General features: G+C 38.7%; 1 protein-coding gene across 1 annotated transcript in view; it reads right to left on the reverse strand.

Annotated features, from left to right (window-relative positions):
• Positions 1 to 315: 315 nt before the first annotated feature.
• Positions 316 to 15754, reverse strand: part of IPO5 (importin 5) — a 46819-nt gene continuing 31380 nt past the window's right edge. The window contains exons 18-26 of the mRNA XM_075741049.1: positions 15506 to 15602; positions 14826 to 14998; positions 14259 to 14370; positions 13596 to 13651; positions 9814 to 9936; positions 8986 to 9205; positions 5398 to 5626; positions 3712 to 3853; positions 316 to 1076 (exon numbers count right to left, since the gene is read on the reverse strand). Of these exons, the coding sequence (XP_075597164.1) occupies positions 990 to 1076; positions 3712 to 3853; positions 5398 to 5626; positions 8986 to 9205; positions 9814 to 9936; positions 13596 to 13651; positions 14259 to 14370; positions 14826 to 14998; positions 15506 to 15602 (1239 nt within the window). The 3' untranslated portion in view covers positions 316 to 989. The remainder of the gene's footprint in view (positions 1077 to 3711; positions 3854 to 5397; positions 5627 to 8985; positions 9206 to 9813; positions 9937 to 13595; positions 13652 to 14258; positions 14371 to 14825; positions 14999 to 15505; positions 15603 to 15754) is intronic.

Below are 15754 nucleotides of genomic sequence, written 5' to 3' on the forward strand. Positions count from 1 at the left end.
ACAGTACTGCTGGCTGCCACGTCACGTTGCACATTCGCAGCTGGAACAACACTACATTTTATAAGTTATGAAATGCAATTGCATCTGAACGCAGAAAACATTTTTAAGTTATGTTAAGTTTACTGTCATAAAAGGAATGCCGTTGAGTTTCCATTCTGCACACTCAGGTGAAAAATTTGTTAAAAAGTCAAGAAACAAAAATGCATAAAATCTGTAATAGGCAACAATATACAAAGTTTCAAATATAAAATCATGACCTGTATAGTTTGTCACTTGCATCTTTTCACAGAGGAAATGAAAAGAACCACACATCACTGAACTTCTACACAAGCTTCTTGTGTTTCAATGTCATTTATTGAGGAGTGAATGAGATACTGTCAGACATGCCAAAGAGACTTCACATTCAAGGGCTGGAAGCTGAACAGCTTTCCTCATTGAGTCACTGTACAAGTTGGTTTTGGGAATCAGAAAGTGCGATCAATGAGGTCTTCATGCTCGATGTTTGTCTTCAGTTTTTCATCTTTTGATCTACTAACTTGTTGGGCAGAAGGACACTTTCTACCCTACAAAGACTCACACTCCAATTAATACAATTAACACTAGATGTAGAGAAACGTTTATCTGTTATAACGTACATCTACTGCTGAATACAAGGTCTTAAAGCTGTTTCTTAATTCATTATGTCTAATGAGAAAATTCAACTTGTTTCCCTTTCACCATCGTATGGATGGCTTATACCGTTAGAAAAATACTCTTCAGTGCTATTGTAGGGTTTACAGGAAACTTCTTCCGTGTTGTGGGATAGAAACCGATTTAAACACCGTTCTGAAAGAATGCTTCTTCCTGCTGCCACTGCCTGTAGGTTGCAGAAGAATGGCCTACACGCACTACAGTTCTGGTTTTACTCAAAAAAGAAACAAAAGAAACCTAAACAATAGGGTAAACGTTTATTTGGAGTTAGTTTTCTTGCAGATGATAATTAAGGCCCTTCAAGCAGAGTTCAGGAGCTCCTGTATGGCTGCCTGTTGATCTGCATTGAGCTGTGATATGCATTCTGTCCACAGTCCTCCAGATGTCTAGAAAACAAATGAGAAGTTGTCTTTATGCAGCCTGACAAGCTTCTAAGGCACACGCTAAACTTCCATAGGTTAACAAAGCTCAACGTTCACCAGGCTTATTCCTGAGATATATATGCCAAAGAGAACAGACTGAAACTTTCAGTTACACACAGTCCTATGTAGGTTCAACTACAGATATTCTAAAATGCTCAACAGAGGCAAGCTCTGGTTAAACAGCACCAGTGTAATTGATTTGAAACTCCTGAGAACTCCCTATAACTAAGTGGGTCAAGTGACAATCGACTCTCTCAAGTTAATCACAGCCTAACCACGTGCTCCGTTTTGCTCTGAAGTTAAAAGATCAATGTTCAGGCAAAACTGAACCATGCCTAAATGCTAGAGTCTCTTTTGGGCACTGAAGCACCACTAACGCCTCCAGAGGAAGGGAGCACTGTGATTTCAGCATGACATGCTACACTACATGGAAAATTCTGCTGCTTACACACGGCACTACTCTTTAGTGAAAGGAAAGGTAAATTACCTCCCAGAGGGAAGAGAATATACACAGCATCTGGGTAAACACAAACCCACACTTTCCTTCCCCTCAGTATATGTCACCTGTGTTACCACAGCCCTCGGCTGAGACACTAGCTTTTAAAGTCACCATCAGTAGGGACTGGTTCTAATGGCACCAGAAAATGCTGAAAATTAAAAAAGGTTGGAAGTATTTATTCACTTATCAATAGAGGCTGGAAGCAACTGGAACCCTGCTTTCTTTAGAAGGACATTGACAGGAAAAAAAAATGGCAGGTGACTGGCTGTAGGTCTTTGAGTATACTGATATCGCAAAAAACAAAGTAAATTAAAAATAATTGTTTTCATTTGTATTTGGTATTCCACTCTATTACTATGCCCTTTTTTCTCACACTCTTAAAGAAACCCAACCCAAATAAAAATGGATTCACAGAATTTGAAAGAATTTGAAAACAAAGTCCTCCAGTTGAGGTTGGATTTTTGGTTTTAGTTTAAATAATATTAGGCATTTTAGACTCTCAATGTACAATAGCACATTGCAGAATTAGATGTGCCCTTCTAGCAGTTCTGACGCAGATTTAAATTGATACTCTACACTGAAACAGTGCTGGCCTGAGAATACCAAAGCATGAAGAAAAAAGTTGATGTTTAATTCCAACTATGACCATGTTACTCATGTCAGATGCTGGCAGTGGAACAGCTTACTGACATCATTAAATAAAAAAAAGTCTTTCTCCTGGAAACTGGGAAGCAGCAGCAGGCAGACTGTTAGCAACTACATAGCCTTTAAAGTTCCTACCAAGGCATGAAACATTTACAGTGCTTTACTAGAGTCAAAGTATTATGTGTGAAGAGAGTTAGGATTGGTAACAATTGGTAACAGTAAGCTCAAATTATATTTTTAAAAAGATTTTTTCCCTCACAGTCTGAAGGTAAATCATTTAACCAATGCAGAAGTCTTGTTTCCATCTTAATGTTCCTATCATTCCGACTTTACTAGACACAACTCATCTATACATGTATGTGCCGTTGTATTGTTAAACACTATAATCAATTAACCTTGAGCGTTTAAGGTACACTGAGCAAATGCGTTAGTATACCTCAATATGATGTTCCACAACTAGACTTTAAGTATTAACAGCAAGGATTCCCATCTGTCAGCCAGAATCTAGAGTGGCCACTTATATCACCTTCACTTTGAAACTTTGCTTGTTTTTATTCTTTTTATGCCTTCAGAGTTTTAACAAGTCATTTTCTACCAGACATAACGGATCTCACAGGCTGATACACTCATGCAAGGGAATCCTTTACAAAATCAAGTATTCCTAAAATTCTTGGACCTGAGTTTTGCCAAAGCATGCCAGGTAGAATGGACAATAATGAGCAGCTGCCGCTCCAAATCCTCTACACGTTTCTATAAGCTCTGTGCTTGCCAGGCACACTACTTTCTATCATTAGGTGCTGCGACTGTAAAGTACGTCCACTTGATAACATTTGGCCCTGGACCAGATCTGCCCTATGAGCACCATCACCTACAACACTGTAGAGAGGTGCAGCTTAAATACTTGGACATCCTCATCACCCGGCACCGTAAGTACTCATTATGGCATAAAGGAAGCGAACATTTGCACTGGATTAAAGAGGGCAGCAGTAAATTACTTGTGGCTTGCACTCTAGCAAAGATCCCAAGCCTCTGCAGTGTTAGTAAGTCACCATAGGGTGCTGGGGATCCTTACAAATCCTGCAGTACAGTTTACTGATATAAAGATAGGTAGATTTCTCTCCAGATTTTAATTTCTGGCTCAGAAAAAAACCCAAACAAACCCACAAACACCTAATACTGGCTAGCATGTTAAGCATCTAGCTGCATATATCTTAAAACTTTTTTTTTTTAAATTAATAAGCTTCTGAAGTTTATCAAGAGACAGACTTTATTCAAGTGCAAACATTACCAAGTTTTGTCATTAATGGTTCACGGAATATCCAAAGATCTCCAAGATCACTGGTTGAAGCATTATGCTCTAAGGAGACAAGCCTCTCAAAACTGGTTTAACAGTTCGGTTACTTCTGAAAGTAGATTCTAAATGTTTCCTTCATATCTAAGCAAGCATTTATTTACCTGCACTTGGCGAACAACATTAGCCAACCGCTTGGTACATGGATCTTCGTGTTTAATAGCTTCATGAATTTCACCATCCGCAATTATACCAAATATTCTGGGAAGGTTGGAGTTGTTGGGACCGAGGACAACTGGGTTGTTGCTGTTACAATCAAAATACGTATTACAAATAAATTCACGTTTAAGTAAAAAAAATTAATGCAAGCGTTTTACATGTAAGTTGAGTGATTTTGAAAACCTTATTCTAAAGCTGCTTATTTACATCTAAGTTTCACTCAGCTGAATAAGTATGCATAGCTTTGTTGCCTGCAGACAGAATGTTCCCTCTCCTGTTAATATTTAAGCAGCTGATTCTTTAATCAGCCTACACTTTATCAGGAAGAAGTTCTGAACTTTACAGAACGGCTGAATTCCATGCAGATGGAACTGTAAATAGTGTGACAGAAATACCCAGCCTAGAAAGGCTCATTCCTCTCTCTCTCTCAGCGCTGCAAGGGGGAGGAGGTTGTGTTATTGGCGTCAGGAGCGCCAGTGACTTCAGCTCTCGCCAGCACTCTCACTGACACAGCAACTAAGCAGTTCTGCTCCCTCTTTCCCAGCCAAGTGTTGGAGTAGAGGAGTACTGGCATCCAGGGAGCTGGGTGGAAAACACGATCTACTTCCAGCCCTGCCACTCACCACTGCTGGAATGCAGAGGCTGCAAGTGTAGGACTGACAGAGCTCCTGCACGGAGCTGGGTACAAAAGCATGCCAGTGCTGCAACTCCTGATTTCTATACACGTGTGTGTATGCGTACATGTCAGTATTATCACGGGGTCTCTACACAACTGTATTAGTATCAGTCTTGGGACCTCAGTTGCCACCACCCATTTTGAGACCTTGCCTTAATAAAGCACTAAGAGATACAAGGTTTTCACATAGTAGAAAAGACTGTAATAAATCTAAGTTATCTCCTTTCTATTTTTCTACAAAGATACAATACAGCGTCAGCAATAACATGACTACTACATAATGTTTCAGAAGCTGACATTCTTTCATTCGGTTATGAAGTGCAACTTGCACCCACGCTAGAAGAATTATCTTTTTTTTTCCTCCATTTACCTATGGGAAGGAACACAAATCTAAAGAACAAGCTGTGGGACATGATGCTTTCAATAATAACAGAATTATTATTACAACCTTATTAAGGGAGATAGCACTGTACCATGAATTTATCTGTATTACTTCTCTACCTCACACTTCGTTTCGTTGATACTCAAGCTTTTGGAAAGCAAAAAGGTGCAAAGCTACTTTAAAAGGTTATGAAAAGAAGGCTGCAAGGGCAGGCATGCTGCTTTTAAGTAAAAAGACCTGATCAGTTATTAATGCTGATATGTAAGCAGAGTATCAAAAATTTTCCTGAAATTTTCTGTAAAAGTTCCCAGCTAATCCCAGTTTCCCATCACATACATATAAAGCAGCCAGGATTTTTTTCAAGACATACAGACATTAGTTAGGATGAGAACACTGACTGTTTAAAAAACCCCAGCAATAATATCATGGCAGGCTCAGTTCTGACATTCCAAATTATCTTCTCTAAAGCATATGCAGATTAACCTGGCAGTTTCTCCGTTTTGGAAAACGAATGCAAGGAAAGAACCTGCAAACAGGCTTACTTCCTGCATTGATGTCAAGACTTTGCCTTACCTCTCAATTAAGTCACACAGATAATTGAAAGTATGAACAGCTTCTTCTTTATCTTCATGAAGCGGAAGCCATGATAACCAGTGTGGCAGGACTTCTTCAACATTTACACAGTCGGGCTTGAACTTCATTATCTTTCCTACAGCTGAAATGCAGTTCTCTGTTGCATTGACATTCTCTTTGGTTTTGGCATCTGGTGACTGAATGACTCTCACCAGCAATGGAAGCGCCTCTAATTGTTAAACAACACAAGAATTAAGTTTAACGCACAGTCAAGTTATATTTTATTAAAATCACAACTTCTACATGAGACTACTGCATGTATTAAAAATGGGATTGTTTTGTGGCCCAAGCACCAAAATCCAGTCATCCTAATGTCCCACTACTTCCAGGTTCTTCCCTGCTCAATAATCATCATCTGAAAACCAGATAGATAAAGCTATGCAAGCAAACCCAAGAAAACAGCTACCGCAAAAGTTTGGATTTGCTTTCTAAGTTTATAAAATTATTCCTGTGTCTCTCAATTGGAGTTACGCAATCTACAGTATGCAAGACATTGTAATTTATAGTAAAAATGTAGATAACAAGCATTATCTTTTTGATCTAACAGGTTCTATAAACAGGGACTGATGAAAAGCACCGATACAGGTGACATTCACGTTAATTTGGACTGTAGTGCATGTCTACAGCGTATGCCTGCTGGACATCTATTGCTTGTGCACGCATATATATAAATATATATATATTTAAAAAAACAAATATGTACGTACACATACACACCTCCCACCACTAAAAAGGTGCACTCTGAGAAGCTCATAGGAGTAATCTCATCTGGTGAAGCCACTTGGCATGGCTTAGGTCATAAAAATCAAAAATGCCAATTTTCTTGTTAGGTTAAGAGCAATTACTTTTTTTTTTAATAGTCACGCGGGTAACCACATCCACACTTCTAGATGAACATTAATGTCACAGTTTTAGTTAGTAGCATCCATGCAGACTTCAGAGCAATCCACATGCATGCAGGAACAATCGTCCTTGTGTTCTGCTAAAAATATAATGCTAAAGCTGTGAAATTATCAGCACAGAAAACAGGTTGTGGAATTGTGCAGAAAGCACACTTCAAAATAACTCCAATTACTGAGGAATAGTGAGATCTCACATTACTTCATTTTGATAAGTAGCAGCTTTGCAGTTAAGGAATACACAATGACACTTGCTATATTAACTTCACTGAATTAGATTTTTGAAGAATTTAGCAGCTATGGAAAAATATGATTAACCCTAAGCTAGACAAGGATACTTTTATGGGGCTGATAAACATTGGTGGTCAGACCCACTAGTCTGTGTATTGAATGCAGGATAACGACGCTGGACTTTTCTGCAAAGCAGAATTTGTTTCATAGAAGTCTACAGTGTCCAGGCAAACTGAGTCTGCATTTTATACCTCAGGTTTTTCTGCCAGCTGAAGCTAAATCTCATCTGTGTCTCCTCACAGCCCTCAGTGCTAATGGATGACTCTGTAGGTATGTGTGTCCCTGCAGCCGTAAGATTAGGAGGGCATCAAAATGAATCAGCGTAGTCTCCTCCCTACAGCTTAGCAGACAAGTTTTCTTCTGGTCTAGAAAACAGATCTAGTCTCATAGACATGTTGTGGTAGATAATCCCTAAAAAACCCTTTTAACTATAAAAGGCCATCTTCTATAATAATAGGTTTTTTTCCAAGGACTGACTGCTCCGACATCTCGCATTGCCAATAGCTGAGGCCACTGATACGACTTTGGAAGAAACACATGCAGTTGATTAATACAATATTCACCGAGAATAGCTGCTTATATCCTTCCACCAACTTAAGAAATAGAAGCAAGGTTGACAGTCACATAAATTGTAACCTTGTAACCCCATTTAGAAAGTTACTTGATTTATTGTAGTTTTGCCTTCAATCTTATTTCTTTGCTCTTTACTAACTCTATTTTTAATTCTCTTTGCTTCATCAGAACATAGCTCTTGTGCCATTTACTAGTTCTCCCTATATTCCTGTATTTTTTCAACTGACTGCCAAAAATGCTCATGTTAATACATCTGCTTTTTCTGAATAGTCAGTTTCAGTTACATACTGCCACAAACTGGCAATAGAACAATATGCCATTGGTATATATTAATAAGTAAAGAAATTAAATTATAAATAAAAGCTCACAAACATGGTGTTTTCAGAGAAGATAGTAAAACCTATGGGGTAAAAAAGCATCTCATGTCATGGATTTACTTTGTTTCTAATCACAGCACAGCTTCATCTATTAAAATAAATCACAAAGTTCTTTCATGTACATACAAAAGACTTTAAAATACATCCAGCTAAAGAAGCCAAGTGTCTGGGTTTAATCAAGGATTATTTGTCCAAATACAAAGAAAATGATCAAAGTTGTTACAAAGTTTAAGTGGGCCAAGGTAAAGTCTAATAAATGAAAAATAAAATTAAACTTCAATAGATGCTAAAAACTCCCAAAACTCCAAAATCAGGACTGTCTTGACCTCAGTCTTTACTCCTCTAGTCTGAGGAGGAGACATAAAAGACATAAAAACCTTATGGAAAAGTTCACAAAAAACAAGAACCTATTAGGAAGTATTTTTCTAGACAATTTTAAATTTTAATGTTTCACTGCAAGGCTTCCGTCCCTGGTTTGTTTGGGTTTTTTGTTTGTTTGTTTGTTTTTTAAAGACATACACCTCATTTTGATTGTGACCATGTGAGAGTTACATTTGCATTAACAGTGACAATTATGTCTATTGATGTAGGTAAGATGTGTGTTAAAGCTCTAATTTATCCCTATCACATGATTCTTATTTTCTTAAATCATTTAATTCACCTTTCATTTAAGATTCATGTGACAGACATACTTGGAACAGCTGACTAAATATTTTCTTTAAAAAGGAAAAAAACAACCACTCTGATAAAAGATGCTCTTTAGTGTGCAAAATTAACATTGACTGGTAAGATGGCCAGCAGACAATCATTTCTTTAAATTCACAATGAATTTGAAGTTTTACGAGACATTCAGAAAGAAAGCAAAGTGTTTCTGACAGGCATTATCATACCCATTTCATTTCTTAGTCACAGAAATCAGGCTCCTCCTTTTTATATTACAGGAAAGCAGAGCGCCACAGTAGTTGTATTCTAGGCTACTCTTTAATAGAGGTCACTTGTACAATTTTTCCTGACACCTAAAGGGTTTTGCATTAATATGTAACCACATTAGTCTTAATAAAAAGCAACTATGAGACAGGTGTGTACCAGAAAGCTATTTTTTATGAAATGAACATTTGGACATCAGATCATATTTTTTAAAAAAAATATGTACATCAAGTTTGCTAAGCAGCAAGTGCTGCCACAGAAATGCTACTAAGCAGAACACCATTAAAAGCCCAAGGAATTCAGGTACTTTACTCGTCAGCATCCATCTGCCACACAGGTTACACTGGCAATCTATTTCACTGTCAAAGGGAAGAGGCCTCATTAACCAAAAGACAAGCAATTTTTAATAGCTCCCCCCCAAACTACACATTCAAATGGTTTTATCAGATGCACGTACGTACCTGTGCAAAAAGGGCGATAGCTGTCCCCACCAAATTGTGCCATAACTCCAACGCCGTAGGCGGCTGCTTGCCTGACCTCTGGGCTGTTGTCACATACCGACTGTAGCATTGGCCTCAGGAAGTACTCGGCATACTTGAATGAGGAGGGGCTGCAGTGCTCTACGATATCGTCAAAAATGCAGAGCCCCCACTGCCTGTCTGGCCATGGCCTATGTGGACACTGCATCAAAACCAGGTAACATTTAAGCCACCTTAAATTTGGTAACTGGTGTACAGTCAATGATTATATCAACAGCACGATCATAGCAACAGTGGTCTAGTATTTTTGTTAAATCTTCCTGGATCAAATTTAATCCTACAAACCCATGATTTTCTGTAGTGATACTTGCAGCAATACCATAAACAAAACAAAATCCAGGTGAATATCTGAGCTAATTAAAAGAATAATGATTTTAGGCAAAATCCTTTACCTCTATTTCACACTCCGTTACCTATTTCAGTCTCAATTTTCCCCACTTGTCTGCAACACTTTTTTGGCCCTCCTCTTAAAATCCATTTTAGAGTGTCAGACACTCACAGGCAAATTAAACTTCTCAAAATAGTTTGTATCAATGATCCTGGGACTTGCAACAAAGAAATTAAAAGTAGCACAGCAGTGCAACTGTTCAAAAAACATAGGGTAACAACTTCATACTTGATCCAGGATAAACCTTCAACTCTATTTTGTAAAACAATAATTACTACATTCTACTTGCTAAGTTGTCTAAGGTCTATTAACACATCACAAAAAAAAATCAAAGTCAAATTAAAAGAAAGAAAAGTACTTACAATTAGGTTGACAATTAGTGGAAGTAGCCTTTCAAACCACGGCAGTACCTTCTCCTTGTAACTGCTGAATATTGAGTGCAAAATGTCCGATACTTTAGTCAAAATATAAACGTCACTGTCGTCCTGATAGGAAGAGGATACAACTCACATGAAGACAAATGATCTTTAAAATACTGGAAATCACATGAAATGCTAAGGTCTCTAAAGTAATGGAATAAAGTAGTTTGATGATTTGGTTTAAAACAAATCTTTTAAAGTCCACTATTTTTCAACTCTTGGTCTAACCACAGAATCATGGAACAGTTTGGGTTGGAAGGGACCTTAAAGATCATCTAGTTCCAACCCCCCTGCCATGGGCAGGGACACCCTCCACTAGACCACGTTGCCCAAAGCCCCATCCAACCTGGCCTTGAACACTGCCAGGGAGGGGGCATCCACAACCTCTCTGGGCAACTTGTTCCAGTGCCTCACCACCCTCACAGGGAAGAACTTCTTCCTTATGTTCAATCTAAACCTACCCTCTTTTAGTTTAAAACTGTTGCCCCTTGTCCTGACTACAGGCTCTCTCCGTCTTTCATGTAAGCCCTCATTATATACTCAAAGGCTACAATGAAGTCTCCCCAGAGCCTTCTCTTCTCCAGGCTGAACAACCCCAACTCTCTCAGCCTGTCCTCACAGGAGAGGTGCTCCAGCCCTCCCATCAGCTTCGTGACCCTCCTCTGGACTCACTCCAACAGCTCCATGTCTCTCCTTGTACTAGGGACCCCAGAGCTGGACGCAGTACTCCAGGTGGGGTCTCACAAGAGCAGAGTAGAGGGGCAGGATCACCTCCCTCAACCTGCTGGTCACACCTCTTTTGATGCAGCCCAGGACACAGTTGGCTTTCTGGGCTGCAAGCGCACATTGCTGGCTCATGTTGAGCTTCTCATCAATCAATACCCCCAAGTCCTTCTCCTCAGGGCTGCTCTCAATCCATTCCTCGCCCAGCCTATAGTTGTGCTTGGGATTGCACCGACCCACATGCAGGACCTTGCACTTGGCCTTGTTGAACTTCATGAGGTTCTCACGGGCCCACCTCTCCACCCTGTCAAGGTCCCTCTGGATAGTATCCCTTCCCTCCAGCATGTCGACCACAGCTTGGTGTCATCGGCAAACTTGCTGAGGGTGCACTCAATCCCACTGTCCATGTTGTTAATAAAGATATTGAACAGTACTGGTCCTAGTACAGACCCCAGAGGGACATCCCTTGCTACTGATCTCCATTTGGACGTTGAGCCACTGAATGCAACTCTTTGGACACAGCCATCCAGCCAATTCCTTATCCAACAAATAGCCCATCCATCAAAGCCATAACTCTTCAATTTAGTGACAAGGATGTTGGGTGGGACAGTGTCAAAGGCCTTACAGAAGTCAAGATAGATGACATCAATCACACTTCCTAATCCACCAATGCAGTCACTCCATCACAGAAGCCACCATGTTAGTCAGGTATGATTTGCCCTCTGTGAAGCCATGTCAGCTTGCCGTGACATAGCTTCCAGGCATAGCTTCCATGGTCTTACCATGCACAGAGTGAGACTGACTGGTTGGTAGTTCCCAGGGTCCTCCTTTTTACTCTTCTTAAAAATGTACGTCGATTGCTAGTACTCAGTTGCCTAGGACTTGAAGGTTTGTTTCAGGTACAGAAAAATTTTAATCAAGACAAACACTGTCTTGTGCAAATTTACTGCTTCAACGGATTTCCTTTACAGGAGACAGAAGGCCTTTTTCCTCTTCTGTACCTTACAGATACTTTAACAAGCTTTTATTGAAAAGTAAATGGATAACTGCCTTTGTGACAGAAGATTGTGGCAAAAATGTAAGGAATATTAACCCTCTCTTCTTATTACTTAACTCCATTTTTCACCTTGCCCAATTAATGTATCAAGCTGGTGAAGTAAAGGTCCTTGGCTCAGATTCAGCTATCAATTCATGTTATATCTGCAAGTAAGGATTGTTCCCTGGACACACTTGTGTTGGGAAACCTCTTTAACTTTGCTTTAAAGCAAATTCTGTTGTACTCAGTATGGTTCCTTTAATCAGTTCATACTTTAACAGACAGGGAAAACAGAATACAGCTAGTTTCTGGTCCCTAGTGAGAAACCAGTAAGTATTTCTCATGCAACAGGCAGCTTCCCACAACTGGATATTTAAACCATTCCTGGTTAGTCAACTTCTGCATTGTCAAGGCATCATTCAAGCAGTAACTCTGGACCATAGGCACAAATGAAAACAGAGGTAGAGAACTGCTGGAGCACACCACCATGTCCACCTGGTCTGGTATTGCCTGTTTACTAATAGCAGATGCTCAGAGGGAGAGCATAACACTTGCTTAGTGTACGTCTTCTCCCTCTATCAAATCAGCAGTTATTGCCTAAGCTAGGGCCGTATCTGGATATCTTACTGAAACTACTGTTTGAATATCTTTCATGACTTCTGTAACTATATTTCTGCTGCTTTGAGGTAAGGGCTACATAAACATATTCTGGGACCAAAGGTGTCTATCCAAATGTTACTCATTACCATAAGTTAATTCTGTCCATATGGCAAGTGACATTCTGGTCCCACTCCTACTTTCAGCATAACACAGAGAAGACTTCCTCGCAGTCTTTAAAAAAATCAGCAAGGTCAAATATAAATTAAAATGCCTTTCAACTCTGTTGCAGAGCATGGATTCAGCTTTTCTGAAACTGCTACTTGCTAGCATTTTCTCTCATGATCAGCACAGAGTTGACACATAAGGAAAAAAGGTAACGAAGCACCTAACTGTCTACAAGAATGAAGAGTAAACATCGCAAATAAGAAAAGACAAAAAATCAGGAAAGGCTCTTGGCTCAGAACTTGACTTTTGTTATCTTTTGATCCCAAGCGGTACACAGGTGCCAGAAGTCTATCCTTTTGAATGCTGACCTAATGTTCCCAAAGGAAAGGGGCCAAGAACTGCACTGTTATTTACATATGGGTGCATGATATTCTGGAGTCTGCACACAGGTTAAACTCACGTAAACAAGCTTCACAATTCAACTTCACAAGCTTCACACCTGCATTGTTTGGCAAAAAAAATCCCTAGTTCTTAAATTTACTGAGTATGTTATAAGCAGCAGTGACTTATTATTCTTTATTACTCTCTCCATACCAATAATGATTTAATAGAACTATTGTATCAGTCACCTCCACTTCAATCCACAAAGTCCGTTCGGTATCTTGTGGATAAGCAGTCACATTGGTATTCTCTCATAAGCAAACACATTATGCCAACTATTCATCCTGCTGTCTTCCTTTGATACTTTTTTAAGTCTATTCTTTTTGAGACAGGCTCCTGACCTGACACATCAGAGGTCTAGGTATCAGAGGTATGCTCAAGGTTAAGAGCTGCCTAGGTAATAAGGCACAAAGAAAAAGCAAGTCATCAGGGCTAGGCCTTAGATTATCACTTACGCAGCACCTGACAGCAGACTATTTAAAGTCATCCAAGAACTGTTTGAGAGGATGAAGAAGAGCTATATCCTGAACTTCTTCCGTCAGCATACTGGGCAAGGAAACCTTTCCTATTTTCTAATTCAAACACATAGTGTGATCCATTTCTTACTGGAAGTTTTGAAGGAATATAGTACCAAAACATTCTTCCAGGAAGAAATAATCCTGCAAATATACTATGCTTTAACTAAGCAGCATAGCATATCCATGTAATGTATTTCCATCCTGCTGCTTTATGAGTGGAAAAATTCCCCAAACCAACTTACTTCATCTTGTAATGACTCTTCAACTTGTTCATCATAGTCTTCATCTTGTCTTTTCACTAAATTAAAAAACAAATATTAAACCATTACATTTCTACAAGTGCATAAGAAGCCCATGAAAGGGAAAAAATTATGCAGAAACAAATTTAGAAAACAGGGAACAGTAGCTGAAGATGCAACAGGAATTTTCTGTCTTTAAGAAGCTTCAAAGAGCTTTCACAGAAAAACAAGAAGTATAATGAGACAGCTCAGTTCATCAATGTGTAAAAGTGCATAAAATAGAAACACACCAGCTTGACCACAAGGACAAGAAAAATGCATAGAAATAAGAAACTACCATTGCTTTGAGAAAACTGCAGGGACTTCAGATGAAAAAAAACCACCACAGAAATGACAACAACATAGACATGTGCACTGTCTTCAAGTAAATCTGTCCATCAACTTTTGATTAAACTAAAGTATTTCTGCAAATGATGCCATCTTCATCCTCCCAGAGCTTACAAATATAACTCATGGATTCTGCTGTTACAAAGCCCAATTACCTTACATAAATATGCAAATTAAAGAAATCTGAACTAAGGGGGGTTTTGTGTTCAGAAATTATTAGGAATTCTGCTTTAAAGAACAGCCATTATCAGACATTAACAGGAATTTGTGTTAACCTACCCTGTCTTAATTCTTGATTTTTAAAGTGCTCTTCTAGTTTTCCTTTCAATATTCCTCCAAGTTCTTCAAAGTGTTCGTTGTTAAGGCATCCGTCTCCCATTACCTCAATGCACTAGCGAAATAAAATTATCAGGTTTTCACCTTTAAGTTACATAAGCAGTCTCAATGAAATCTAAGCACACAGAGAATATTAATACATGCTCTGCTTTAAGTGATCCCTAGCAGAAATAATACTAATAGAACATTGATACTGTAAGCAATGCTCAATTTATACAAGTAAGGCATAGTACCACTGTATATCTCACGCACATAACTTCAGTGGTTTGCAGTTAAAATGAACAAATCTGGTAATTATTTTAGGTAAATACTTTGATATATTGGTTCTTACAAAAAAAGTACAGCTAAGTCTTTCAATCAGCTACAAGAATGTTTATAGTCAAACCAAAATTAATGTTTTGGTTTGCCTTGCATTTCTTCCAGCCATTTAAATGAACATCAAACACGTGTCCTTTCTTACCGTAAAAACCCACAAACAGTAATGCCACAAAATGTGTAAGCAATAGTTACCTTTGCAAAAGAATGCATTATTTCTGAGAGAACATCTGAATCTGGTTCTGTCCCAATGGCTTTGATGAGCGCATCACACATGAAGTGCCACATCTGTGTGAGGTACTCTGGCCCACGAACTCTAGCACATTCAAGAAGGAGGGGCATCGACTCCGCTGCTGCCACTCGAACACGTTGCATTATTAAGGAAATAAAACAATCAAGGCCAACATAAAGTGCTTCAAATTTAAGCACCGATTGTGATAATGAAGTTCTTAGCTTTCTACCTGAAATTAATTTTTTTTATTACAGACCAGTGCATTTGATTTCTTAATTAGATACAGATTAAGATCATAGGAAAATTAAACTGTTTGCTATTTAAAAGTTGTTTCAAGCCTGTTTCAGGCCATGACAGAAGAGCTATTCAAGTTCTCTTTCACTTTGCTGGCACAAACATCACTTTCTCTACAGTTTGCTTTTAACATTATAGACATGCTTATTTAAAAAGAAACTAGGGGAAAAAGTAGGATACATTGCCTAAAATAGTGTGTAAAACAACATTCGCAGAAACAATTTCTGCTATAAAGCAACAGAATATTTTAACACTAACGCTTTCAATTCATTTAGGAAAACAGTAAGCAAAACTTCGATTCTTCCAAACTAAGTTTCCATTTTCACAGTAGAATTCATTAATAGGATATCATCATGGAAATAGAACTTCAACAAGGGAACCATCAGCTTTACTACTTGCTCTGTGTACTCCACGAATCCTTCTTTTAGCTCTTTTGCATAGCAAACCTGAAACACAAAGCAGGTTCCACCTTTAAGGGAAAATACCATTACTAATATTTTTAAACTGTGTAACAGTAAGAAAGATTGTAAAAGTTTGAGGTGTTTTACCTTCCCTCCCCCCCCACACACAGAGTAATCCATTTACCTACTCCCCTCCA

Source organism: Balearica regulorum, chromosome 1, assembly GCF_011004875.1.
Source record: "Balearica regulorum gibbericeps isolate bBalReg1 chromosome 1, bBalReg1.pri, whole genome shotgun sequence".
Taxonomy (NCBI): Eukaryota; Metazoa; Chordata; class Aves; order Gruiformes; family Gruidae; genus Balearica; species Balearica regulorum.